Below are 26,330 nucleotides of genomic sequence, written 5' to 3' on the forward strand. Positions count from 1 at the left end.
TGGGCATGTGTACCACGGCGTGCACACAGAGGTCAGAAGACAGCTGTGGAGTTCATCCGCTCCTTCCACCTTTATTTGGGTTTTGGGGACTGAGCTCTGGAGGCCAGGCAGGGGCAGCTGGCGCTTTGCCTGCAGCGTCATCTAGGCAGCCATATATGTCTTCCCCTCCTCATCGCCTAATATTAACTAGAATTTATTTATCAAATGACTGTGGGCTCCCAAACACCAAAAGAAACCCAGGTTACCCCCACCCCCTCTCCACGCTTGAGAACTTACATGCACAGCCAGTTCCTCTTTCTCCATCTTCTGGCATGTCTCCTTTTCTATGCCTGAAACATAGAAAGTCACTTTTATACTTAGTCCAAGGAGTGGGTTCCTTCATTCTTGGTGAAGGCTGGGCAACTCCAGCACAGGCCCAGACGTCCCAACGCAGAACCTCAAGCTATCCTAGGAGGTGGCATGGCATTCTCGATTTGAACTCCTGTTTGCTGTTAAAAGTCCACAGAGGCAAGCTTGCAAAGAGCTGGCTGGCCCTGGCTGGCCATGAGCTGTCCACCCGCAGGCAGGAGGAATGGCCAGTCTGCCCTCTTGTGTCCATTGGAAGTTTAGCATATGAGCGTTACCGAACCTGGCCGATTTCAGAAAAGTAGAAACTAATGCTGAGTCCTCCTGCTAAGAGAACATTTTAATTCTGCCTCAGGAGGACACCAAAACCAACTTCCTTATTGCCTTCACACCTTTCTAACTGGTTTCCTTGGGTGGGAGTGCAGGGTGTGTGTGTGTGTGTGTGTGTGTGTGTGTGTGTGTGTGACATGGCTGGAAATGACACTATATTAATGAAGAAAAAAAGTCTTTAAAAAGCACATAAAAAACTAACTAACTAAAGCTAAACACCTCCTTGCTGCAGTATGTAAGCATTACCCCAGTCAGTATTTACTGAAAACACTGTCGAGTGCCACAGGATTCCTTTACGTCTGTTTTACTTGAAACCACAGTCTGCTGTAACCCCTTCCTCTGCGCAGGCTGTCTGTCTCAGACATCAGATGCAGCACAGAAATGAACACAGTGGGAACTGAGGTGGGCGCAGGGAAGAGGCTGCAGGGAGTGGCCCGCTCAGGGAGTGACTTTATACCTGCTTTCCTGGGTTAGCAGCAGGTCATGAGTTTTCACACATTAAACTGTTACCTACAAAGAGTCAAATCTTTTTTTGTTTGTTTGGTTTTTGGTTTTTTCGAGACAGGGTTTCTCTGTATAGCCCTGGCTATCCTGGAACTCACTCTGTAGACCAGGCTGGCCTCGAACTCAGAAATCCGCCTGCCTTTGACTCCCAAGTGCTGGGGTTAAAGGCGCGTGCTACCACCACCCAGGGAGTCAAATCTTTAATACTGTTTTCGGTCTAGCTCAGAGTTCTAAACTTTCAGTGAGCAAAGTTTAAGAGCACTCATGTGGCATGGGACCTAAAGATGGTCTTTCTTCCGGAGTGATGTAAGTGCCCTACGGTACGAGGCCCTGGGCCAGGTTAGTCTCGGCTCTTGGCTAGCATGTGAAGATTTCACAGGTACTGGTCAGTCACTGACCGCAGCAGCCTGACACAGGAGCTGGGATGAGGGTGTGGGCTCCCGCTGAGACAGGACTGGCCATGTTGAGGGTTTTGGAGAAATATGGAAGGCCATGGGAAAGTGGCTGAACACTTATGTACAGGGTTGAAAGGCCACTCTAGTCAGAGCCTGGAAAACAAGTATTGAGAGCAATGAAGACTCTACAGGGAGGCCCAGCTCACAAGGCTTCAGATGGAACAAATACAGCAGCTGGCCTAGAGACCACGCTTGTAACAGTTTAAGCAAGGAACATGGCTGCTTTCACCCTTGTTGTGAAAATCTTCCTGAGGCTAACTGACATGCTCTGGATTAGTTTCACTGGCAGAGAAGATTTCAGGACAGCCTAATATTGATTATGCCATGTGGTCATTAGTGACCCCTCTTATGCAGATCTATGTTAATAAGAGAAAAGTGCAGCAAAAAGGAATACAAAATGTATAGTTTGGGGAGAAAAGGGACACCCAGGAAACTGAACGCTGGAGCTGCGGTTTGCGCTAAATGAGATATGGAGAAATGGAACAAAGGCTCTTTTACCCTGAGACCCTCTGGATAATCCTGCAGCTTGTGAAGAGAAAAAAGCCTAAGGCTGCTGCTATCTGCTTCTGAAAGGCATCCGTAAATCAAAGCTTATGCTGATGCAGTTCATTCAAGGAGGGGGCCAGGTGCCACTGCAAGCAAGCGACAGAATTTGGCATCAACGGCCACAGGGTTCTGGCTTTGGCATCATGGAGAATACAGGATAAAGGGGCTGTGTAATCGTCCTCAGGGGTTAATAAGGAAAGCCACTGAGGCCAGCTGTGTGGCAGAGGGATCCCTGCGTGGAGGCCCTGAGGGGCCACCACAAGGAACTGTGAAAGTGAAGCCTGGGTTGACCTGCAGAGGCCTTGGCTGGGTGTGTCCTATCTGCAGGGGAGAGCGCAGACAAGGAGGGGAACCACCCAAGAAGTGTGTTGCAAGGGAAGAGCTATCAGAACCCGCTGGCAATGGGACACAGGGCTACAGACTAGAGTTTGCTATTTCCCCCTCACGCTATCTTCCTCCCTTGTGGAACAGTAATGTATATTATGTGCACTGTATTTTCCAAATATGTGGTTGGCTTTTTTGATTTCACAGTGAGTTACAATGAAGAGATTGCCTTGAGTCTCAGAAGACACGTGGGACTTGAAACAGTCTTGAGACTGAAAGGCTACCGGCCTTTTGAAGTTGAACTAGATGTATTTCTGTACTGTGGCATGGCTACAAGCCTTTGGGGGCCAGAGAGAAGGGGGAAGGTCAGTGAGAATGGCTCCTGTGGCTGGTATATTTAAATACCTGCTTCCCAGCTGGTAGGACTGTTTGGGAAGGGTTAAGAAGTGTGGCCTTGCTGGAGGAGGCGTGTCCCTGGGTTTTGACTTTCCCTGAAGTTTCAGAAATCCAGCCATTCCTAATTAGTTCCCTCTCTCCCAGCCTGTGTGTGGTAGCTATCGACAAACAAACTCTCAGCTACTTTTCCAGGGCCGTGCCTGCTGCCATTCTCCCCACCACGGCATGACGGTCATGGGGAACCATGACCTGCCCCCTCAAATATAAAAGGAAAATGCTTTTTTTTTTTTTAATAAGTTGTCTTGGGTGTGGTATTATTGTCATGGCAGCAGTGGCTAAGACACTGGGCGTGATGGTATAAGCTCAAAGCACCAAGACCAAGACCTAACCCAAAAGACCCAAGACCAAACCATATTCTTTTCTATTTGGCCTTTGTTTTAGAAGACTCTTGTGCTTTGTAAAATTTAATTGGATGAGGTCATGAGACTTCACTGACAGAGGTAGGAGGATGCTGAACTTCAGGCCACGCTGGGCTATACAGCAAGTCAGACTCAACAAAACCAAGAGAGGGTTGGGGATATGCCCAGGTGGCAGAGTGCTTGCCTGGCATACACAATAGCCCCTGGGTTCCAATCCCAGCAGTGCAGAGACGCAAACACTCAACAAAAAGAACCTTAGGTAAGACAAATTTGTGATTCTCACTTCTTGCTACACATAAATCTTGCAAAACCTGGACAAAGACCAGTTTCTCACCAGGTGGCTGGATCAACCTATTCAGCAATGTAGCTTCTCTGAAGGACAATGACAAGCAGGCTGCCAGAGAACAAGTGACAGTCAGAGCATTGAGAGTTAGGCCAACATATAACCTCCATGTTATAATGGCTGGGAGCTATAAACAGTAAGCGTAGCAATCCCAGAAGGCCACATGAAGGACATATTTACAGGCCACACTACTTTAAGGTTGGCCGGACTGATGCAAATACGATGGATAAATTCAATCTGCATCCCCTGGACACCTTCCACACGTCTCCCTGTGTCTGTGCCTAGGACTGCAGTAAGCACTTCTGTATCTCTCACAATGAAGAAAGTACACAGATCCGCTCACTAACTGTCCCTCAGGAGACCTGGGCCTTCCAGCATGCCTGTGCTCCTGTACCTGCTCCTGAGGATGAAAACTCACGGATTTACGGTAGAGACGGAACATCGGTTGTTCGTTCACAGTACTCCGGGTCCTCCCCTGGCTCACCTTTGACCCCAGCCCCCGCTGACTTCTGAGCACACGACGACGTGGAGGCCAGCTTCTCCTCATCAGTCGCGTGGCCGTCCCTGTTGGGAATCTCTGAGATCTTCGAGATCACGGCTCCTTCATCCTGGGAAATAGGAGAGATAAGACAGTGTCCTTCAGAGGGGGCAGTCATGGTGCCCAGTGACACTTTTGGAATGGGACTCGTAGCTGTGACGGCATGAGGGTATTTCAGGGTTTGCCACAGGTCAACTACAGAACTAGGAGAGAGCTTCAGCCCTTCAAACCAGAGATGCTGTTGTTTCTAGAACTTCATTTCTGTGGTTTAGACTTGAAATTTTAAAAGTTGAGCTTTTTTTTTTTTTTTCTTTTTTTTTTTTTTTTTTTTGGTTTTTTCAAGACAGGGTTTCTCTGTATAGCCCTGGCTGTCTTGGAACTCACTTTGTAGACCAGGCTGGCCTTGAACTCAGAAATCTGCCTGCCTCTGCCTCCCAAGTGCTGGGATTAAAGGTGTGCGCCACCACACCCGGTTCTTAAAAGTTGAGCTTTTCTGACCTAAATTTGAAAACAAGCACCTTGAGAGGTCCGAGATAAAAAGTTTCCAAGTTCCCTTAAGGATATTCCTCCTTAGTTCAAGTACACTCGGCTCATAATGGTCTTAGTCACGTCTAAAAATGTATGTAATTATTTTCGTTAATAATTATGTTTCAGGGACCATATTGGAATCATCATAAAAACTCTCATTAAAGCCTGGCAAGTGATATGATAACCTAGGACCCATTTCAAAACTATACAAACATGTCCTTTAATAGTCATGGCTTTATAGTATTTTCTTCCTCTGAATCTGTATTTCCACTTCATTTCTATCAACAATTTATCCCATGGGGTGGGGAATGGATAACATCAAAATACAGTGTACCTGTAGAAATTGTCAAGAACAGATAAAGTGTTGTTTAAAAGGAAGTTATCAGCAGGCTCTCGGCCGTCCAGCTAGGCTGGCTGACCTGGCCCCGGACGGACGGTAGTTATCACTGCTGCTCCTGGTGGTTCTCGTTGGTGCTGGGGACTGGACTTAAGCCCTCAGGCCTACAGAGCAATCGACTTACCCACAGAGCCCTAGCCCTAAAAGTCTTCTTTCCTTAAGGTCTCTGATCTCTGCTTAAAACACTTTCCGTATACGTCTCTGACGCTTACTGTTTTATTCTGTCAGGTTACCACCATAACTTACTAATGTGTAAATTATCCTTAAACTATGGCATGAGTTATGAGAATCATCCAAGATGGGGGGTGGCGAGGTGACTCAGCAGGTGAGGACGATGTCAGCTCCCAGAACTCACGTGGTGGAATAAGAGAGTCTACTTCCTCCACACGGCCCTGACTTCTACACACATGCACACACACACACAATGTAAGTAAGTGAAATTAGCAGGCTTTTGAATATTACCTTGCACAAAGGCAGATCTTGTTGAACTAATTAATCTCTAAAGCTTTATCATATAATGATAAGGCTTTGGTTTTTGTTTGGAGATGGGGGTCTACTATGTAGACCAGGTTGGCCTGGAACTCACAATGTAAGACCAGGCTAGCCTCAAACTCATCGATATCCACCTGCCCCTGCCTCCGAGGTGCTGGGATTAAAGACACGTGCCCCAAACCTGTTTTTGTTGTTGTTTTTCTTTTCTTTTAGAAAACTGAAAATAAATGTCTCAGTTTGTGCTACCTGCTTTGTATACTTGTAACAGCCACAAAAAAGAATTCAAATTGCAAATTCTCGCTGCTCCTTTTAAAGCATGAAGCTATTGGCACAAGATACAGTAAACCTAACGGTATTGTGTGTTTCTAGAATTGTGGTTACACTGAAATAAAGTCTAAAAACATAAAAAAGACTGCATCACAGTCAGACCTGTATGCTCTGGTTTTAGTTCATAATTACGGCATAAATTCATGTATGTGTATCCTAAATCACTGGGGTGAAATAGGATTTAATTATCCTTAAGGTATCAGTTTAGTGCCTGGATTCCATCTTTCTAGTTGTAACCAGCAGGAAGCAATGGAAGTCATAATAAGAGCTATCGCTGATTATAAACAAGGAGAGGCAGCAGTCTGTCTCATACTGAGCACGTCTCTCTACTCTCTGAACCCTTTCCAGGGTCCATGCTCAGCCTCTCTTAGGGCGTATTTTCAGGTACTCCACTTTGTTGAAGGCAAAAAATCAGAAAGCCACCTGAACTTTAAAATAAAAATAAAACAAAGCTATCCAGTTCTCAGAGTCAACTACCTTCACTGAACCCATACTAACTAACACCTCACACCATCTCTGGTGACCTGGAGAACTGCACCCTGTTGATACATTAGAATAAGGCTATTTTCCTCCAACTGAAGAACAGATGTGTGTGTGTGTGTGTGTGTGTGTGTAGGAGAGAGAGAGACAGAGAATATGAATATATGAATGACTATATATGTATTTGTACTACTTTAATGATTTATTTTTATTTTATGTGCACTGGAGTTTTGCATGCATGTATGTCTGTGTGAGGGTGTTGATCCCTGGAACTAGAGTTATAGACAGTTGTGAGCTGCCACGTGGGTGCTGGGAATTGAACTTGTGTCCTTCAGAAGAGACGCCTGTACTCCTGGGCAGCAAGCCATCTCTCCAGCCTCCAGATTTTCTTTTCTTTCAGGGTCTTCTTGGGCACATTTAGGACACTAGGAATCTAATAACTGGGTTCCTTAAGGCCGAGTACCCAGACATCCACGGGGGACAAAACCCACTCTGGCCAGCGTCACTGACTTACCTGGGAACACGCGTCCAAATCGAGAGGCTGAGCTTCGTATTTCTTCACTTTGCAGCCGCTCCTAGAAACAAGAGGAACAGACAAGACAGTTTGGAATCCTGATGACAACTCTCTGGGGATGAGGCAGAACACAGCACAGGGTGTGGGAGAAGCCAAAGCGCACAGTACCACATCATCCTACGCTTGCATGGGAGAGCCGTGGAGATAAAGCGTACCCTAGAGACCCACAGCCCGGCTCAATCTCTGGCAAGACCACCCTCTTTGGTTCTGTGGACTGCCAGACACCAGAACTCTGAACCTCACACGTTTATTTACACAGTTCTTTAAAAAAGTCTCAGAGCCTCTAAACACCTCTATGAACTGCCAGCGGCTGGCAACGTTTGGCTATGATCTCTGTTCGCTTGGTGTTGACGGTCACCAGAAAAATTACCACGCTGGACCAGATTCTTTGAAAATTCTTTATTGCACTAGAAACCACAGAAATCTCCAAAGACAGCTGCGGTCTAGACCTGTGTGCTTACAGAAAGGAACTATGGCCGAAAGAAAGTATCAGAGAAAAAAAGTAGACACACTGTTACCATTCTTCAATAGTAAAGTGGAAAAAGGAAAGTACCATGTATACAATGCCCAGAACTGAAGAAAACTTGGCTGTCTGTGATTTTTTTTTAAGACTAGTACATAACTTGTGATCCCAAGACTATTACAGATTCTCTTCTGTTTGAATGAATTTAAAATATCCAGGGGGCGGGGGAACCCACACCATTCTGACCAACAAAAGGAAAAAAAAATATTTCCAATCTGTTTTTCTTTCATGGAAAAAGAAAAACAAGAATATAAATTAGCAGAGTGTACAGGTCACCAACTCATGCTCTTCCTTCCTTAATGTTCTAAGTGTAACCAAACTTGAGTTTACTTGGTAAAAATGTATTACCTGTTCTAAGACAGCAGCCTCATCCTACCAAATAAAACAAAACAAAACAAAATAAAATAAAATAAAAATTTTAATTATTCCCAACATTAAGTAGCAAAGCGGTCCATCATTTCACTGCCGCATGATTGGGGCCAAGCCAGCTTTGGGTTCAAAGTGCCACATGATACATGCTAAGAAAGCAGGGGGCCGCATGCTTTTTGCACCCCAAGGTGGAAAAAGCAATCTCCACTCCTTTAAGTTACAGACGATTGCAAGGCTAAGCTGACTAAGATGTGGCAAATAAAATGCAAGAAAATTATCAGAAGGTCAAACAGAAGCCAACATGCAGCGGGGACAAGTTGGGGGAAGAGGCGGCAGACCGCCAACAGTCCCCGGGACAGACAGAACTTTCAACACAAGTACTTACAACAGAAAACAGAGAAATTTCACTTGCTCAGTGGTCCTGACGCATCAACAAGATTAGAGACAGGAAAGAGATAGACAGATGGGAAAGAGTCATGTGAAAACTACAACATTTATCTTTTGTCTAGAAGATGTTAAAGAGTTGTATAGTTCTTGATATCATGTAAGATACAAATTAAAAATATCAACCTTCAAACCAGGCATCATGGTGGTTTCGCACCTTTTAAGTCCGGCACTTTGCAGGCAGAGCTCTGAGGGACCTACAAAGCCAGTTCTGGGCCAGCCAGGGCTACAAGTGAGATCTTGTTTCAAAACAGACAGACAAAAATTCAAAAAAGAGAGAATACCAAAAAAATTAAAAATGATAATTCACGAATGTTAGCCCTGGCCAATGAATGGTAACAAGAGCTCAAAGGAGAGATTGATACAAACACTGAGAAAGGTTTATGTCCAGTTTTATAGATTGAAAAGTAACCACCCATGCGTGTAACGGTATGGCACATACAGACAGCGTTCCACTACTGAGCACACTCCAGCCAACGGTCTGAGACCAGGTCAAAGGCAACGGCTGCGCAAAGACACAGCTGGAAAGATACCTGGTGGACTCTGCCACAGGCGACACTGGGGAACTCGCTGGGAGTCAAGCACGGGGTAACGTGGGGGTTAAGTCAGCACCCAGCTAGCTAAGACGAGGGGCCCAAAAGCTAAAGGATACTCTGAATTTACATAGTGAGACTCTGCTTCAGAACAAGTTCAAGATGACTTCACATCATTTACATCATTCGGTCTGCAGAATCCTAACCACATTTTATTGTCTCAATCTCAATTCATCTTTTGTATCAGTCCAAAAACCTATCTATCTATCCCTGGAGGCTGTTAGTCCCACTATGCTTCAGTCGTTTCAAAAGGGAAGGGGGCTCTACGCTCCAAATCCCACCAATGCACAAGTGCTCCGTGGTGCTCTTTGCTTTCAAGAAAATAATTTTGATCAGGTAATCTCCCCCCACACCCCCCAAAAGTAATTAAATTTGTGTGATCTATTAGATCTAGACATTATTCCATAAATGTTGAACGGTAGAAAACGCCACCCGATGAGGATGGTGGGGCTCAAAAGTGGGCATTTTGGGGGTTCTAGATGTAAAATGCAGTCCGTTCTCCTTCCTGAGCCCAGATCTAGTCTGACAGAAAAGCAGCAGCTTCAGCCTCGCTTTGGCATCTAAGAGATGAAGAACCAGGGCAGCCACATGACCAGGATGTCCCGAGTACTGTCCTGATCTAACTATGGGACCATAGAAGTCAGGTGCAGACTGTATAGAACGATCAATAGTAGTCTCCAGAGCCTGTTTGGCTGCGCATATGCAATCGGAGAGCAGACTGCTCCTGTCACCACGTTAGACATACCGGTGGCACTCTGGAGGACTGATTCCTGTATGGCTTGACTTTACTGGTCATGAAACTAGTATCTCAGCTCTTTAACCCCCTGGAGAGTTCCTCTCCAGTCTAACTCACCAACTCTTGTTTTTTAGACAAGGTATTTCCTGGGGCTGGGGAGGTGGCTCAGCAGTTCAGAGCACTGGCTGTTTCTCTAGAGGAACTAGGTTTGGTTCCAAGTGGAGCTTTGTGATGGTCTGTGACCCCAGTTCCCAGGGGATCTGATGCCTCCCTTTTCTGCCCTCTGCGGGTACCAGGCATGAAAGTGATACACAGGCATGCATGCAGGCAAGACATCCACATCTCCCTTGCCAATCTAACTACAGCCACCCATACACTTCCTTTCAGCATTTTAAACTCTATGGCGCTGTCCCCTGTATACCCGATTTTTCACAAGACGTCACCAGGTATAAACAGGAATATTATCTTTTGTACTCATCGTGAGATCCTTATCTTGGATCAGAGTTTAAAACCTGACCATGGGATATGGCCGGAGGGATTACTCTGGGAACTCCTAAACTAAGAGTTCATTCAGGTTTTTCAGGAAAAGCTGGCAGTTGAAGGGACACACAACCAATTTACCCAGGTTTAACTAGCCACTTAGAAACTCTCCATTCTCATCACAGAAATTTGTCAATGAACTAGAAACACACAAAGAAGCAAGAATTCGCATCACCACCACCACCACCACCACCACAAATCACAACTTTCTGTCTTCAAGAGTGTTTTCCACACCACTGACCCTACACAGATAGTTTCGGATGGTAAAGACGGGATCCAGCACTAAAACCTGAATTCATTCTGTATACAATGTGATTCATGAAAGGATTTCTGAAAACCTCAAATCTTTACTTGATTTATTCTAAACACTTTTTTAAAAAATGTATCTAAGATAGGGGGAGATGACTAAGTAAGTCAAGGTTTCAGAAATAAGGCAGAAATCAACTGATCTGTGATGCTTCCAAATGGACAGAAGAATTGAGCAGAGGAGGGAAGGCTACCGTGTAAAATGCCCCACTGTATCTCAAACATTTATGGTTGCAATTCACAGAGACCAAAAGTAGCTGCCAAACTCCCAGAGGACAATCCAGAGCACACACCCAGCGCCCGATGTCACTCACGTACGTTATTAAACGTGACTTTGCCTTCTTGGGTGAGTCTAAGATTTCATTAACATGATTACCAGTGGCGGGACAAAAGCCGCTGCTTGTCAAAGCTGGGGTTGGCTTGCAGGGATCCCCGGAGTCATCAGTGTTAATGTTATTTGGGTCAAAGTGGTGGGAGCATTTGGAGGAGAGGGGTGGGGAGTTCTGCAGAATGGGGCCACTCCCGAAGAAATTAGCGGGGGGATGACTCCGTTTACTCGGATCTAGCTTAGGAGACATCTGGTCGAGCAAGGCATCTTGAACTGTTGGGTCTGAAGGCTGCTCAACACCTACTGGCTTACTGACGCCATCTTTTCGTATACTGGGTGCCAGTTTGTTACTGGGTTTCCTGCCAGATTGCTTCGGAAGGGCGCTCCTGATCTTGACATTCTCCCCATCTTCTGTAAAATCATCCTCAAGTTGGAGAGGTGGGTCCCTGGACCCACCCTGCAGCTCGACCCCCGAGTCACTGGTGTCGTTACTGAGAACACCAGCTGTTTCTTTAAGGTTAAGGGGAGATCTCTGGGCCCCCGAGCCTCTCAGCACACTAGGATTCGCGTTCTGATCCAAGCCATCAGGAAGCCATGGGGAGGAAGCCTTAGGGAGAGGTGAACCCTCCATCAACATTTCCGGTTCAGGGGCCATCTTCTTCCTCAGGGAGACAGGTTTGGGCTTTCTTAGCTTGCTTCTGCTGGCCACGGGCTCTGGACAGGGTCCTCCAGTCTTCAGACTGGCTTCTGTAAAAGCCTCCAATGTAACCCCCATGCCTCTGTCCATCACTGGCTCATCCTGAGTGGCTTCCGGTGTGGTGGAAGGCAAGGCCATGCCTGGGAGCACGGGGACACAGCCATGGGCTGCTGCTGTCCCCAGAGCCGCAGGGTCATCTGTACAATTCCTGGTTTCTATTGAAAACGGCCTCACTACTGAGATCTTGCTAACATCGTGTTCCGCCTTCCCTCTGACATCCTTGACTGGGTGAGAATCGACGGTCGCCTGTGGCGCTTCATTTTCTGAAGATCGAGAACATGTATCGGGTGAACATTTTTCAATTACTTCTGCTACCAACTGTTCATCGGCTTCTCGAGATTCTAAAAAAAAAAGAAGAAGAAGAAGAAGAAAACTCTATTAAAGAATTCTTTCCCCCTTTGGAAGAGAGTCTGTACTGTGTGACTTCAGCTCAACAAGCAGCCACATCTTTCTTCTCCTCTTAGCTCGGCCATTATGGCCTAAAGACGCCACACACTAACGTGATTTGTCCTTGCTAGTCTAGTAACTCGGTACTGAGCAAATGTATAGAAATGAATGCCCTGCTGCGGCGTGGCCCGTGTGATGCTCACACCCTGTGAAATCCCCACACTGAGGCTCAGATGAAAGGCTGCTCACAAACACCAAACTGGTTTCCAGGCCAGATGCAGAATGCTTCAATTAGCAGACCTGAATTAAGGTCACAGCTTCTGACTGCTCTTGGGACCCAGCCCTGATAGGAGGGATTTGTGCCTTGCCTGATGGCAACTTGTTACCACTTCCATGTACGTGTGTGGGAGGGTGTTGGATGCCCTGGAACTGGAGTTACAGGCAGTTGTGAGCTGCCACATGGGTGCTGGGAATTGAACCCAGGTCCTCTAAAAGAGCAGTTAGTGCTCTTAACCACCGAACTGTCTCCCCAGCCTCTGGTAATCGTTGTTTTACAAGTGTTGAGTGTTAGGGATGCAGTTCATCCAGAGAACACTTATTTATAATTCACAAGGCTCTGGGTTCAATCCCCAGTGTGAGGAATCAAAGAAAAGGAGACAGAGATAGGAAATGAAGTGGGTTTTCTGTTGATGTTTTCAGTCATGAAGTTGGAAATCTGTCTGCTATTCCCAGACCCTTGCTCTGAGCCATTCCCTGGATGCCTGGCCCTAACACCCCAGTCCTCCGAGTTCCTTTATAACCCTGGCAAAAGCTGTGGTTTCGGCTGTCAGGAAAGGACCCAGGAGCTGAGCGGCCCTTTCCCCTTCAGTCTGTGACTTCCGGAGTTCTTTTGTAACTTGGAGGCATGCTCAAAATGAAACACAGAGAATGGACTTTGCAAGTTGCTCTCAAATTCATAACCTCAGCTAAGGAAAGGTAACAGGGCTGGGGAGGTGGCTCAGCAGGTCACGTGCTTGTCACACAAGTACAAGGACCTGAGTTCAGATCATCACACCCAGACAAAACCCAGGAGTGGGGATAAACTTCTGCAGCCCCAACACTGGATGGGAAGGGGAGGGACCTGGCGGTTCCCTGAGTTCACTGGCTGGACACCCAGCTAAACCAATGATCTTCAGGTTCGGTCGGAGACCTTGTCTCAAAAGATAAGGTGAACCAGAAAAGATCCCTGTCAACCACCAGCCTCCACACACAAATGCACACACGTACACTAACAAGCACACATTTCCCAAATAAACAAACCCACATACAAATGAAGAAAGGCAAGCAGTCGAAACACGGTACGCATGTGCACCAGGGTTCCAGGTCTGCCATTATCACAAACGAATTTGAGCGCACATCTGAGCTTTGCTGAGAAATGTTGCCTGTGGGCTCCTTTCCGATCTGCACATCTGAGCACACTGCTGCTTCCTCTCCTTTGGCTACAGATAAATGACCCCTTTCTTTGGTTTCTAAATCTGTAATATTACCCTGAGAAAGCAAGCCTGCTGTCCCTCAGGCATACATGCAGGCTCTGACTGACCTTAACATTGACAAGCAATATCTCACACTTAGTGGCTACAGGATGGGGACTGGCTACCATTAGAAGTCAGGAACATAGAACATTCCTCGCTCCTTGCGATGGTTTGATGTGCTTGGCCCAGGGTGGCCTTGTTGGAGTAGGTGTAGTCTTCTTGGAAGAAGTGTATCACTGTGGGCATGGGCTTTAAGACCCTCTTCCTAGCTCCCTGGAAGTCAGTCTTCTGTTTGTCTTCCAAACAAGATATAGAACTCTCAGCTCCTCCTAGACCATGCCTGCCTGAATGCTGCCATGCTCCAGTCTTGATGATAATGGACTGAACCTCTGAACCTGGAAGCCAGCCCCAATTAAATGTTGTCCTTAGAAGAGTTACCTTGGTCATGGTGTCTGTTCACAGCATTAACACCCTAAGACATTCCCTTACCTACTATTTCCCTCATAGCATCTGCTAGGGTAGACAAAAGGATTGGGGAGTCTCAGAGACAATGTGAAGAAATTATCACACTTGAAAGGGTTACAGGACCCTAAAATTTGTAGCCAAGAGATCAGCATCTTGTGAGCAGGAGACTAAAGACAGCCCTGTGACTAACCCTGTCGACTAACTGAGGGCACCTGCTGTAAGATTAGGGCTGTTCAGCTAGCTGATGCTGGCAAATCAGGGCACTGCTGTAGAGAAGACCCGGAAGCTATTGCTTATACTCGGGTATGTGGAGAAAAGCAAGCTGTCTAGTAACAGGAAGAAAGGTACCATTTCCACATGACAGAAGCTCCCGCTGGCTTCATGACTGTCAGCAGCAACATCTCCACAAGGAAAACCTGGTGGGTTCTCAGACTCCAGCTCTGCCACGTACAGGTCCTCCAGAACACGAGTGCCTTGCCCACAGTGCTGGCCACCTCAGTACCAGTGGTCTGAGCACAGGCCAGCAATTAAAATCCCAATGCACAGCCTGGCGTGCTGGCACCAGCTTGTAATCCCAGTACTCAGAAGGCAGAGGCCAGGCAAGCTACAGATGAGAGTCACGGGCTCAAAACACAAAAAGACAAGCATGTGCGTGCGTGTGCACACACACACACACACACACACACACACACACACACACACACACACACACACACAATGGTTGAAGTAATCATTGACATGGCAAAATGTCCTCTACTTGCTGGAGAAGAAACCAGTTTCTACAGAACAGAGGCCACCACTTTGGGCTTCCTTCTAAAATGAGCTACTCTCAAGTCTTTTATTGTAAAATAACTTCTAGGTATTAAAGTGTAGGTAAGAATTACATGATTCCCCAACATTATATGGCTGCTGATGTGGTCTGGATGTGGCAGGTCCCCCACAAGCTCGAGTGTGGGAGCATCCCAGTTGGTGGCGCTGCTAAGGACTGTGGTAAAATCCTGAGGAGGGAAGCCTTGCGGGAGAAGTGGGAAGGAGGAGAAAGCTGAGCTCTACTGCTCAGCCCCACTTCCCTCCCCACCCCCTTGCTTCCTAGGGTGCAATGAGACCAGCCACGGGCTTCCAGCCATCACACTATGTCCCCCTCGAACCAGGCACCAAAATGAGCCCTTCCTCCCGTAAGCTGCTTCGGTCAAAGCGTCTCACCACAGCCTCGATAAAGAACTGAAGCACCTGCCTTCCCCCTGCCCTCAAAAGGTTCCTTCCAGAGCTCCAACTGACTCCTGACATCACTGCACGGATTTAGCCCTATATGGATGACATCTTCTCTACATAGATAGCTATGGTAAAGTAGAAACATTATAAGGTCTGATTATAAGGTCAAGGACACTAAGAAAACATTGATAAGCTGTCCATAAATATTCATGGACTCTGTAACTGTGAATCTGATAAACTACAGAACAAAGATACTCAGGAAAATATTACAACTGTATTAAACATACCCAGACCTCCTGTCTTGATGTGATCGAGGGTATCATGAGTAATCGAGAGGAGATTCTCAGGTACATGGGAAGAAGTGAGTGGGCAGGCAGCCCACACCATTTTATATAAAGGAATGTGGGCCCACGGTATTAGAAGTGGGGGACAATCCTTCTTAATAAAAGTTATACGATCTCTCTAGCCATCTCAACTAACAGGCTACTTTGTGATGTCATGGTTCTTGTATTACAGAACCGTGAGGTGGAACATAAGCAGCCTTTACTTCTCCACAGTCACCCCAAACCCAAAGGTAGTGTAGTGGTTTCAATATGAGTGCCCCCCCCAACCCAGGCCCATACTTTTGAATGCTTGGTCCCCAGTTAGTGGAACTGTTTGACAAGGATTAGAAGGTGTGGCCTTATTGGAGGAACCGTGTCACTGGGGGTGGGGGTGGGCTTTGACCCCGTTAGCTCTCCTGCATCGTAGATACGCAGCTCTAAAGCCATCCTCACAAATTTAATTCTCCTCAATAGTGGCATGAGTCTCAATACCCAAACAGGATCATAAGCCAAAGAAGGGGGTTCCTTCCACAGCAGAGGCTCAGAGCTAAGGGCATTCCCATCTGTTAGAGCTGCTGACAGCAGGCTCCAAGGCTCAGAATAGAAGCTGAGTGCGGTGGTGCACACCTTTAAGCTGGCACTCAGGGCAGAAGCAGGTTGATCTCTATGAGTTCAAGTCCAGCCTGATCTACAGAAAGGGCTCCTGGTAGTCAGGGCTATACAAATGAACAAACAAACATACAAACAAAAAAGACAACACAGAATCACCGTTGCCTTCTGAGTGCTGAGATAAAAGCTTATTGGCAGGCTAAACTGACCATAGAGGAATCCTTCTCTCTCCAAACCCCATCCCTGAAGCGCACACCACTATGCACTGTGTGTTCGGGGGCTCGAACTCAGATCTTCACACTTGCAATGCAAGTGCTTCGCTGACAGCGCCGGACTCGGAGCACACGAAAACTACTGGACAAGAACAAAATGGCTCCTGTCCTGCAGGAACCGATGAGGCCTGTATGCAGATTCGCCGTTCAGAAAGCGTTCTAAGTGAGCTCTCGTGTGTCACTTGCAGGAACCCACGCTTGAGGTGGTGGATCGCACCCACCACTTTTGGATCGTGAATCCTTCTGGAGGAAGCCCACATGTGCTAGATAGGTTCTATTTACAGAGAAGTGAAAAACATGACATCATCATTTCCTTCTCTGACAAGAATAACCATGCATGTGAAGCAGCTTAGGAAGGCTGCTGAGCCCGAGGCGCTTTTTTCCTCCTCCTCCTCCTCCTCCTTCTGTTTTGGGGGCTTTGCGCTTTATTTGCTTTCTGGGGAACAGGGTCTCAAGTATACAGCCTACACTGGCATCAAACTCATAATCCTCCTGCCTCTACTTTGGCCTAACTTTGGATATGGTTTTCAATTCTATTTTTTAAAGTTGAGTTCAATAAAGCTATGTCAGTAAACATTTAGACACAAGGGTTAAGAGAGGCGGGGTACAGAATTAAGATGCACTCTGCAGGGCATGGGTGTGGGCTTTTATTAAAAGGTGAACAGACTATAAACACAAGGCTAAGAGTAGAGATGTCTGTCGGGCTGGACAGATGGCTCAGTGGTTAAGAAAACTGGCTGCTCTTCCAGAGGTCCTGAATTCAATTCCCAGCAACCACACGGTGGCTCACAACCATCTGTAATGGGATCCGATGCCGCCTTCTGGTGTGTCTGAAGACAGCTACAGTGTACTCATATATATATAATAAATAAATCTTACAAAAAAAAAAAAAAAGAGCCGGGCATGGTGGCACACACCTTTAATCCCAGCACTCAGGAGGCAGAGGCAGGTCGATTTCTGAGTTTGAAGCCAGCCTGGTTTACAAAGTGAGTTCCAGGACAGCCAGGGCTACACAGAGAAATCCTGTCTTGAAAAGCCCCCACCCCCCAAAAAAAAGAGTGGAGATGCTGGAGTCATGCTCACTCTGAATTCTACCTTCATCTCCTCACGTCCTCACTCACAAATCCCCTGCCTTTGGTACCAAAACTTCTGGAGAATAGGCCAAGCAGTGTGGCTCACGTGAATAAGCCAACACAGAGAGGCCAAGCAAGGAGGGAGGACTGCATGGTCTGAAGCCAGCCTAGGTTACAGCGCTGGACAGATGGCTCAGTGGTTAAGGGCACTGGCTGCTCTTCCGGAGGACCCGGGATTCAATTCCCAGCAAGCACGTGGCAGCTTGCAATTGTCTGTAACCCTGAGATCCAACACTCTCACCCAGACATACATGTGGGAAGACCACCGATGCACATAAAATAAAGATAAATAAGTTAAAACAAAACAAACACAAACTCTGAGAAGCTGGGTTTGTTTGCTTGCTGTTGCTGTGATAAAACATCACGGCCAATAGCAACCGGGGCAGAAAGGGATTATTGGAAGTTTACAGGTTATCGTTCACTGTGGGAGGAACTCACGGCAGAACGCTGGGCAGGAGCTGAAGCACCAGGAGCTTGGAGGAGCACAGCTTTACCTGTGTGCTCTCCATGGATGCTCAGCCTGCCTTCCTTACACAACACAGAACCACCTGCCCAGGGGCGGCACCACCCACAGCGAGCTGGGTCCTTCCACACCAATCATTAATCAGGAAAACGCCCCACAGGCTGCTCTGCCCGGGCATTCTCTCAGCTGACAGCCCCTCTTCCTAGATAGCTGGATTGTGTCAAGCTGAGGAAAACCTAACCAGCAGCAAAGCCAAGGCCAAGGGGTCTGGGAAATGAACCAACTAATTTCTCCAGAGACCATGATCCACAGGGGACTCCTCACTCCCTGATCCCCCGGAGCCCCCGTGCTCCAACACAGCTGATGGTCAGGGTCCACTGCATGGCTGGGTATCTTTTTCATATGGAGGAGAAAGGCATATTTATACAGTAAGCGGTGAGGCCGCTCGGCTCCACAGACAGCTATATCAGGGCTAACATTCTATCTTCGTCTGAGGCCCTTTCCTCCTGGAGGCCCCGCAGGACCCCGTTCCACACTGGCCTCAAATCCTGCCCTTGTCTCCCATGCACAAGTCCAGGGGGTCGGGAGGAAAGCTAGCTCTAGCAGGAAGCACCCCTTGCCGCTCAAGTGGTCTGACCTGAGGGGAATGGCAATCAGGGACACATTAGCATTTCTGACAAGTGTCCAAACCTTGGGAGGGTTTTTGCTTTTTAACCTCTAACCTCCAACTACATGTCTGACTTTCTGGTACCTCTGATTTCCCTGAAGTTGCAAGCCATCTCTTTCAAGATGACTGTGGCGCTGTGTCCAAAAAAAAAAGCAACAAACAAAAATCAGCACAAAGCCAAGGACACGGCCCTTAAGTGAAGACTGAGAAGTAATGTATTGTCCAGGGACAGAATAACTAAACTGTATGTGAACACCTGCCATGTCCAGGGAGTGCACAGCAGAGCTCACACTCCCTAGACAGCCCTGCGGGCCTCGGCCACTCAGAAGCATGGAGACACATTAAGTCAAGGCAGGTCTCCTTAGGGCCACTATACTGTTAGGATGGCTTGTCACCCAGGGCAGAACACCAACACTAACTTGCCCACCCACATGAGAACGCAGGGAACTAGCCACCCCCCCCTGTTCTTTCTTCTCACCTCCAAAATGTAAAACAAAATTCTTAGCCAGGAGCAAAGGGAGGGCAAATGTAGCTATTCTGTGTTTTGTTTTGAATGGAGACAGGGCACCAGCTCCCCTGCCATTCTTCTGAGATGGTGTTTTAAGTTCTGACAGAGGCCCACTCTCAAGTAAGACCTGGTGGCACCCGTCTATGATCCCAGCACTTAAGGCAGGATGATCATAAGTTTGAGGACAGCCTGGGCAACAGAGAGAGACCCTGTTTCAAAACACACACCAGTGTGTGCATGCACAACCTAAAGCTTTGGGGTTTTTTGTTGTTGTTGTTTTGTTTTTTAAAAAGGTAAGGCCACTTGATAAACAGACAAAAGTGGTCACACGGTTAAAGTCTCCAAAATAGCATTCTATGCTATTTCACTGAAAAAGAGAGCCAAGAGAACAGCGGTGGGGTGGGGGCAGATTCTGTGGAAGACCACTCAGTGTGCACTGAGTCCCTAGGTTCTAGCCCAAGCGCAATCCGTCACGCAACTCAGGAGATGCTAATTCTCCTCTGAAGACCATACTGTAAGGAAAAGAAGAGGGCTGGCGACCAGCAGCCTAGACCTTCTCCAGAGAATGAAGACCAACAATGGCTCTGCTTCCCCTCTCAGGAACAAGGTACCCATTGGCACTGGAGCCGTGCGGATCTAACTGAGGGCACACTCCAAGCAGAGCAGAGAGCCTCTACCCCAGACAGAGATCAGAGAGCCCTCAGCACCAGCCTACGGGCTACGCTACCCCAGCAGGAAGAGCAAAGGCAGGAAGACGGGCGCTAACAGATGGGGCTGCAACGCAGAGACCTGAAATTGTGGAACTTCCAATCCATTGCTGCCAAACAGCCACAGCGTGCAATCTCCTCAGAAACAATTACTGGAAGATTCAACATACCAACTGCTTCCTCCATAAAGCAGCAACCACCCACACAGCTGGGAGGCTGAGGCTGGTGATAAATAGAGAAGAGAATGCTTAGCCAGAGGAGGCCCCCAGACCTTAGGCGCATGAGACACCTCCCCAGAAGGGCGGCCATTCTGGACCTAGGAAAGCGGCACAGAAGAGACCTAAGGAAAGAAAACTGGGAGAGGTTTGTGGGTGCGGAAATTACACCTCTGGCAACTAAGAGATCTGTGGTGTCCAGCTCTAGCATAGAGTTCCCAGTGAGTCTTCACCTCCCTGTATTCACAGCACTGGGCTAACCTGTGCCACCAAGAGGGTGCTGTGGAAGAAGGCACAGTGTGACCGCTGAGGTGGCCCAGTCAATCTGGGGGAGGAGGTGATGCCACACCGTGAGGATGCTGAACCAACCCTGCAGGCCCCACATGCTCGCCTGAGCGCCATTCCTTAGCCAGCAGTGACTGGTGAAAGGATGACTGTGCCCTTGTGGGCTGGGGACACAGCTAGGAGAAAAATCACGCGTCTACCTTGGGAGAGACCTTGGTGCCATCCCAAGCACTGCTAACAAAAATGAAAACAAAAGTCCAACAAGCCTTCTCTCTCTACCTAAAAACAGGTGCTGAGCCTGGAGGCTCCATACATCTCCATACAGCCCACTCTCCTCACCAGACAAGGTCCACGCAGACAAGAGACTGATCCCTTCCTACTTCCTTCTCAACTGAAGAGCTGACACTAATTTGGGGGGCAGTGGGGACGGGGGAGACAGGGTCTCTCTAATGTAGCCCTAGCTGTCCTGGAACTCCCTATGTAGAATGTAGATCAGGCCGGCCTTGAACTCAGATCCTCCTGCCTCTGTCCCAGGGGGTGCTGGGACAAAGGGCGGGTACCACCGCACCTTTAATAATAAAGGAAATGATCCAGTGCAAATGGGCCAGCTACCTAAGGATGACTTCTGCGGCTGTTGGCTTGTATCGAAATATTACGGTGAACTTCTGCTGCTCAGAACCCCAAATACAGCGGATGCCAAGTTCATGTGTGTGGAAGACGTATGGCCGACTGACTCAGCTGTCACTTAGGGGAGATGCTTTCCACAGCACACACCCTGTTCTGGCAACATTTTAAGGCCTCTCACTTCCTCTTGGTCTTCTCCAACAGTGAACTGGGGCGGGGGGCGGAGGGGGGGGCTGTTTCACAAACTCCCTGGAGAGGAAAGCCTGTGAAACACATTTCAGGGAGCTCTGGATTTTCAACCCCTCCTCCTCACCCTGGAGCACGGGAGACTGAACTCTGTCTGTTGCTGGCTCTGGTGCTATGAAGCTTGTGTCGGTCTCAAATTTGTGATCCTCCTGCCTCACTCAGCCTCATCACTCAGCCTCCTCCTAAGCATCAGACTACTGGTGGATCTTATATCTTTCCAAAAATACTTGACACTGATTGTGTGTGTGTGTGTGTGTGTGTGTGTGTGTGTGGTGGGCGGGGCCAGGTCCTGTGAAGGCTCTATGCCCCAGTGTAGGGGAATGCCAGGGCCAGGAAGCAGGAGTGGGTGGGTTGGTGAGCAAGGGGAGGGGGCAGAGGGTTTTCGGAGGGGAAACCAGGAAAGGAGATAACATTTGAAATGTAAATAAAGAAAATATCTAATTTTAAAAAAAAGAAAAAAAGAAAAAAAAATAGTAACCTTGGCTATCAAAGCTCCATGAGGATGGCTGTTTGGGGGACAAACTGTGGACTCCCAACACTATTTATTCTGGATTTTGCAAAGCATGAGAAACAGTTACACCCAAGGTTGCCTAGAGACAGGATTGCTGCTACAGGGAGATTACAGGAGCTTTTGGGAGGAGGGGACAGTGTTTTGTTATCTTTTAAGACAGGGTTTCTCTGTGTAGCCCTGACTGTCCTAGAACTCACTGTGTAGACCTTAAACTCAGTCCTCCTGCCTCTGCCTCCTGGTTGCTAAAATTAAAAATATGGGCCACCACTCCAGGTTAGTTTTGGGTTTGCTTTGAGAAAGGGTTTCATATAAGTCAGCTGGTCTTAAATTTTTGGTATAGCCAAGGTTGACCTTGAACTCCTGACCCTCCTGCCTCTACCTGGACAGCACTAGAATTGTTGGTTTATCACTGTGCCTGATTTAAACTCTGCCCGTCACTCCCAGTCTTTTGGCATCCCCAGACCCACTCTCTCTCACTGAAAGTGGCTTTAGACCATACCCATTGTTCCAGTGGGGCATTCAGGACTAGCCCCGCACCCCCCCCCCCCAAGCACCATGCCTCTGCCACCAGAAATTAACAGAGCAAATTAGTAGTTTTAGTAAGATGCCCAGGTAGAGGAGATGAGCAACTCAGGAGTGAGTTTAACCCTTACGATACTTCTTAAGAAGGCCTTGCCTTTGCGTCATCTAAAAAGTGACTTGAAAGTTACTAAAATCTTCACTTTGCATTGGCATAGATAGTTCCTCAGTCCTGGTGTTTGGTTTTTTTTTTTTTTTTTTTTTTTTTTTGGTTTGTTTTTTAAAGATTTATTTATTATATGCAAGTACACTGTAGCTGTCTTCAGACAGCCCCAGAAGAGGGCATCAGATCTCATTTACAGATGGTTGTGAGGCACTCAGGACCTTTGGTAGAGCAGTCAGTGCTCTTACCTGCTGAGCCATCTCTCCAGCTCATTCCTGTTGTTCTTTATCAAAGAGCGGAAGTATTTCCTCCCATAGCTCATTACACTGAGACAACCATACTGACTCCATTGAGGGGGGTTTCAGGGGGGGGGGAGGAAATGTGGCAACACTGCCTGGTTTTCAGCTTTAAACCTCTCAAGCTGAAATCACATAAAAAAAAAAAAAAACTAAAAACTAAATTAAGCTGTAAAAGAGCCAATCATACCAAAAAAATAAAAGCATTAACCTGGGGCGCAGTACAAGGGGCCACCCATGTTAAACTGCTAAACTAGGTAACATTTAGTATCCTTATTAGTCTCGTTGTTTCTAGGAAATTCAAATAAAGCAATCCCCTGTTGTGAGCAAAGAAACATTGTAGCAAATCCTGAGGAAAATATATCTGTAGATTTGAATGGACCACTTCAGTATGGGTGAATGAAAAATATTTGTGTATTTGCTTATCAACCAGATCAACACTTTAGATAAAGTCTGGGGCTCAAGATTTCAGCAAGATCCGCGTTCTAAGTCTTAGACATATAAACATACTATAATATATATATATTTCCAATAAACACACCTGTTGATATGCTCAGGCTCAGTTCCAACATCCCAGCACAAATATTGAATAACGACGAGTTAGAAGTCTATGTTGGTGATGGCAGAAATGGCTCGGTAGTTAAGAATTGGACAGTTCGTGCAGAGAGCCCTTGTTTGGCTCACAACCACAGATAACGGCAGCCCCAGGCTCTGGCACCCCGTTCATGCTCAAACCCACGTAGGCTCAAAAACTAAACTAAGATCTGTTTTTAAATGGCTGTGTTTGTCCTTGATTAGATGGGTCCATTTCTTGGTACTTTCTTATTTCTCTCTCTCTCTCTCTCTCTCTCTCTCTCTCTCTCTCTCTCTCTCTCTCTCTCTCTCTCGTAACTCTCTGAATCTTTTAGTGGAAGTCATTTAAAATTCAAGTGCACTGTCTGCAAAGGAGACAAGCAGTCAGAGCCAACCTTTCTCCCTTAAGGAAGCCTTTCCTGACCACAAGGGCCCCGTACGGGAGGAGCCTGGTATACAGCGCTCCTTTGTTAGCTGGAAGTCCCTAGTTACTCTCTGAAAGTGGTGTAAGTGCACAGAGAGTTAACAAGCCTCTCCAGTCCCAAGTACTTAACCTGCTGCCAAGATACAAAAGCAGCCACATGGGAGACCTCAACACGCTAGCATGGCTATATTCCCCAACACCATTATTTATGGGCCCTAAGGTGTGAATTTCACATCATTTTTTTTAAGACTACAATTTTTTTCGATCACTACACTTTGGGGTGAAATTTCCTTCTGTTTTTCACTGCCTGGACCTGGATTTGTAGACCAGCTGGCCTTGGAACTCGGAGATCTGCCTGCCTCTGTCTTCCAAGTGCCAGGATTAAAGGCCTGAGCCATCCATCACTCTGGTTTGGTATTTCTGAATCTAAATACCAAAGTCATGTCAATGAGTAATTCTGCATTTCTCACAAGAACACCAGCAATAAGTATTAGTAGGTAAACTCCATTGCTATTCCAGACTGCAATGGTTAAGTCTCTGAAATACCTAGGTATTGTAACATAGAAGATGAATAGCAGCTTTAACTAGTTATTCACGGATCATGTGGAGACTTCTACATTTATCAACATTCTCCTTTTCAAAGAAAGGTAACTAACTGTAAATATGGGTAGGACCACAAAGGGACAGGGCCCACACAGTAAGCCTCTGTGGGTTTTCTATTTGTTTCTCTTGTTGTTGTTGTTGCTGTTGTTTTGACAGGGCCTCACTATATAGTTTGGGCTGGCCTGAAACTCTTTATAGACCAGGCTGGCCTAGAACTCACAAAGGTCCGCCTGCCTCTGCCTCCCCAGTCCTGGTGCACAGGGGTGTGCCACCACGCTAGGCCATCTCTGAAGTCTTTATAGGCTGAAACAGCTTAACAAACCTGCCACCACTAACCCCGTGAACACAGGGGTAAAGGGGGATAGAGATAAGGAGGCCTCTTCTAAGCTCTTTCCCGAGGGAGTTCCTTCCCCAACACACATCCCAGCAAAGACCAACCAAAACCAAGCAGCAGTGAGATGGCTCACCATGCAAAGGTACTTGCCACAAGTCAGGGACCCAAAGTTTCATCCCTAGAGGCCACAATACATTGGATGGAAGCTAACTCCATGGAAGTTTGCTATGCACATAGACACACACACAGACACATACACACAATGGCATGTGTCCCTCTTCCCCACAGTAATGATAACAGTGACTTTTGGGGGGGGGGGTTGAGACAGGGTTTTTCCCTGTAGCCTTGGCTGTCCTGGAACTCACTCTGTAGACCAGGCTGGCCAATAGTGATTTTTTTTTAAAAAGCACTTTAAATGGCTGGGTGTGGTGGCACACCCAGGCAGAGGCAGAAGGATCTCTGTGAGTTTGAGGCCAAGCATGGCTACATATCTAGTTCAGACTAACACAGTGAGACCCTGTCTCAAAACTAGGTGAAGCCAGCTTAAGCACCCTTTGTTGGGAAGAACAGACCGCATTCACAGAGACACTGACTCAAACTCTACAGCCACTGGCTTGGTATTCTCCAGAAATATCTCCAGCTTAGTTTGAATTTATTATATATTCAGAAGCCAACTTCTTTCTGTGGCTTCTAAAAAAAAAATCACAACCTTCTATTTAATTCCTGGTGTATAACTAACTATCTTAAAGGGACCTATTACAAAATTTCTGAGTTCTTAAAACAGTTCCGATAAAAAGCAAAACTAGGCTAGTTTTGCTTAAGTAGTTTCCTCTAAGTTTAAACAATCAGGAAGCAGGGGACAGAACAGGAGTGTGGCACTAGCCCATGCGTGCGGGTGAGGGTGGCCAGGCATGAGGAAGCCAAGACCGTTACAAGTCCCATGAAGACGGCCCTGCCCCATTTGTATGTGCTGCCTAACCATGCCATGGAATCACAGAAAGTCAAAAACAAAATGAACTATTTCAGGGAAACGTGAAACATCCATTTTGAGAAATTAAAACCTCACCAGGAACTGACTTCGGAATTTTTGCTCAGTGGAGCCACCTTCAGCTAGACCTGAACTTTAGTTGTAGTCTCGAGACTACTTTGTGTCTGTTGACAAGGCAATCCACACCTTGGACTAACTCCACAAGGTCCTTAAAAGACCAGACACTAACCAGACTTAGGAGTTATCCCCCTGTCTAAAGACCTTGCACTGTGAGATTTTATAATATGCAGGCCTGTTCCCCAGACTATACACCACCAGTCTCCTCCCCACGGTTACACTCTACAGCATGACCCACCCTGGAGAACTTTCCTGATCCAAGACTCTCTAAAAGGAAAACATTTACACTGAATGAGAGACTGTGAGAAAGAGCCACAGAAACAAGAAGGACCAAACAATTGGGTGTCTGTGGCTGTGTCTGGGGTTGGGGCTGGGGGGAGGGGTGCGGGGGGAGGCCTAGGCTAATCTGGGCCTCTGTTCATTTATTGAGGAATCTGGCAGATGAATTAGCCTAGCCATCTGACAGACATTGAGGAAAGAAAGCTGAGGGCGATTCAAAGGGGCTTTCAAACAGCTACTTAACATACGTCTTATGGGCTGTATTGGAATTTGGTGAGAAGGCCCACAGAATAGTTCTTTCA

The 26,330-nt window shown here is 47.1% G+C and overlaps 1 protein-coding gene across 9 annotated transcripts in view; it reads right to left on the minus strand.

Annotated features, from left to right (window-relative positions):
- Tacc1 (transforming, acidic coiled-coil containing protein 1) overlaps positions 1-26,330 on the minus strand; it is a 101,873-nt gene that overhangs the window by 16,444 nt on the left and 59,099 nt on the right. For 4 of the 9 annotated variants that reach the window (XM_006509146.4, XM_030243615.1, XM_006509147.4 and 1 more), the window contains exons 2-4: positions 6,939-6,999; positions 4,147-4,270; positions 277-329 (exon numbers count right to left, since the gene is read on the minus strand). In XM_006509146.4, the coding sequence (XP_006509209.1) occupies positions 277-329; positions 4,147-4,270; positions 6,939-6,999 (238 nt within the window). Of the gene's footprint in view, positions 1-276; positions 330-4,146; positions 4,271-6,938; positions 7,000-8,275; positions 8,312-10,827; positions 11,936-26,330 lie in introns of all 9 variants that reach the window. The other 5 variants (XM_017312859.2, XM_030243614.1, XM_006509143.4 and 2 more) reach the window with 2 other exon arrangements.

Source organism: Mus musculus, chromosome 8 (assembly GCF_000001635.26).
Source record: "Mus musculus strain C57BL/6J chromosome 8, GRCm38.p6 C57BL/6J".
Taxonomy (NCBI): Eukaryota; Metazoa; Chordata; class Mammalia; order Rodentia; family Muridae; genus Mus; species Mus musculus.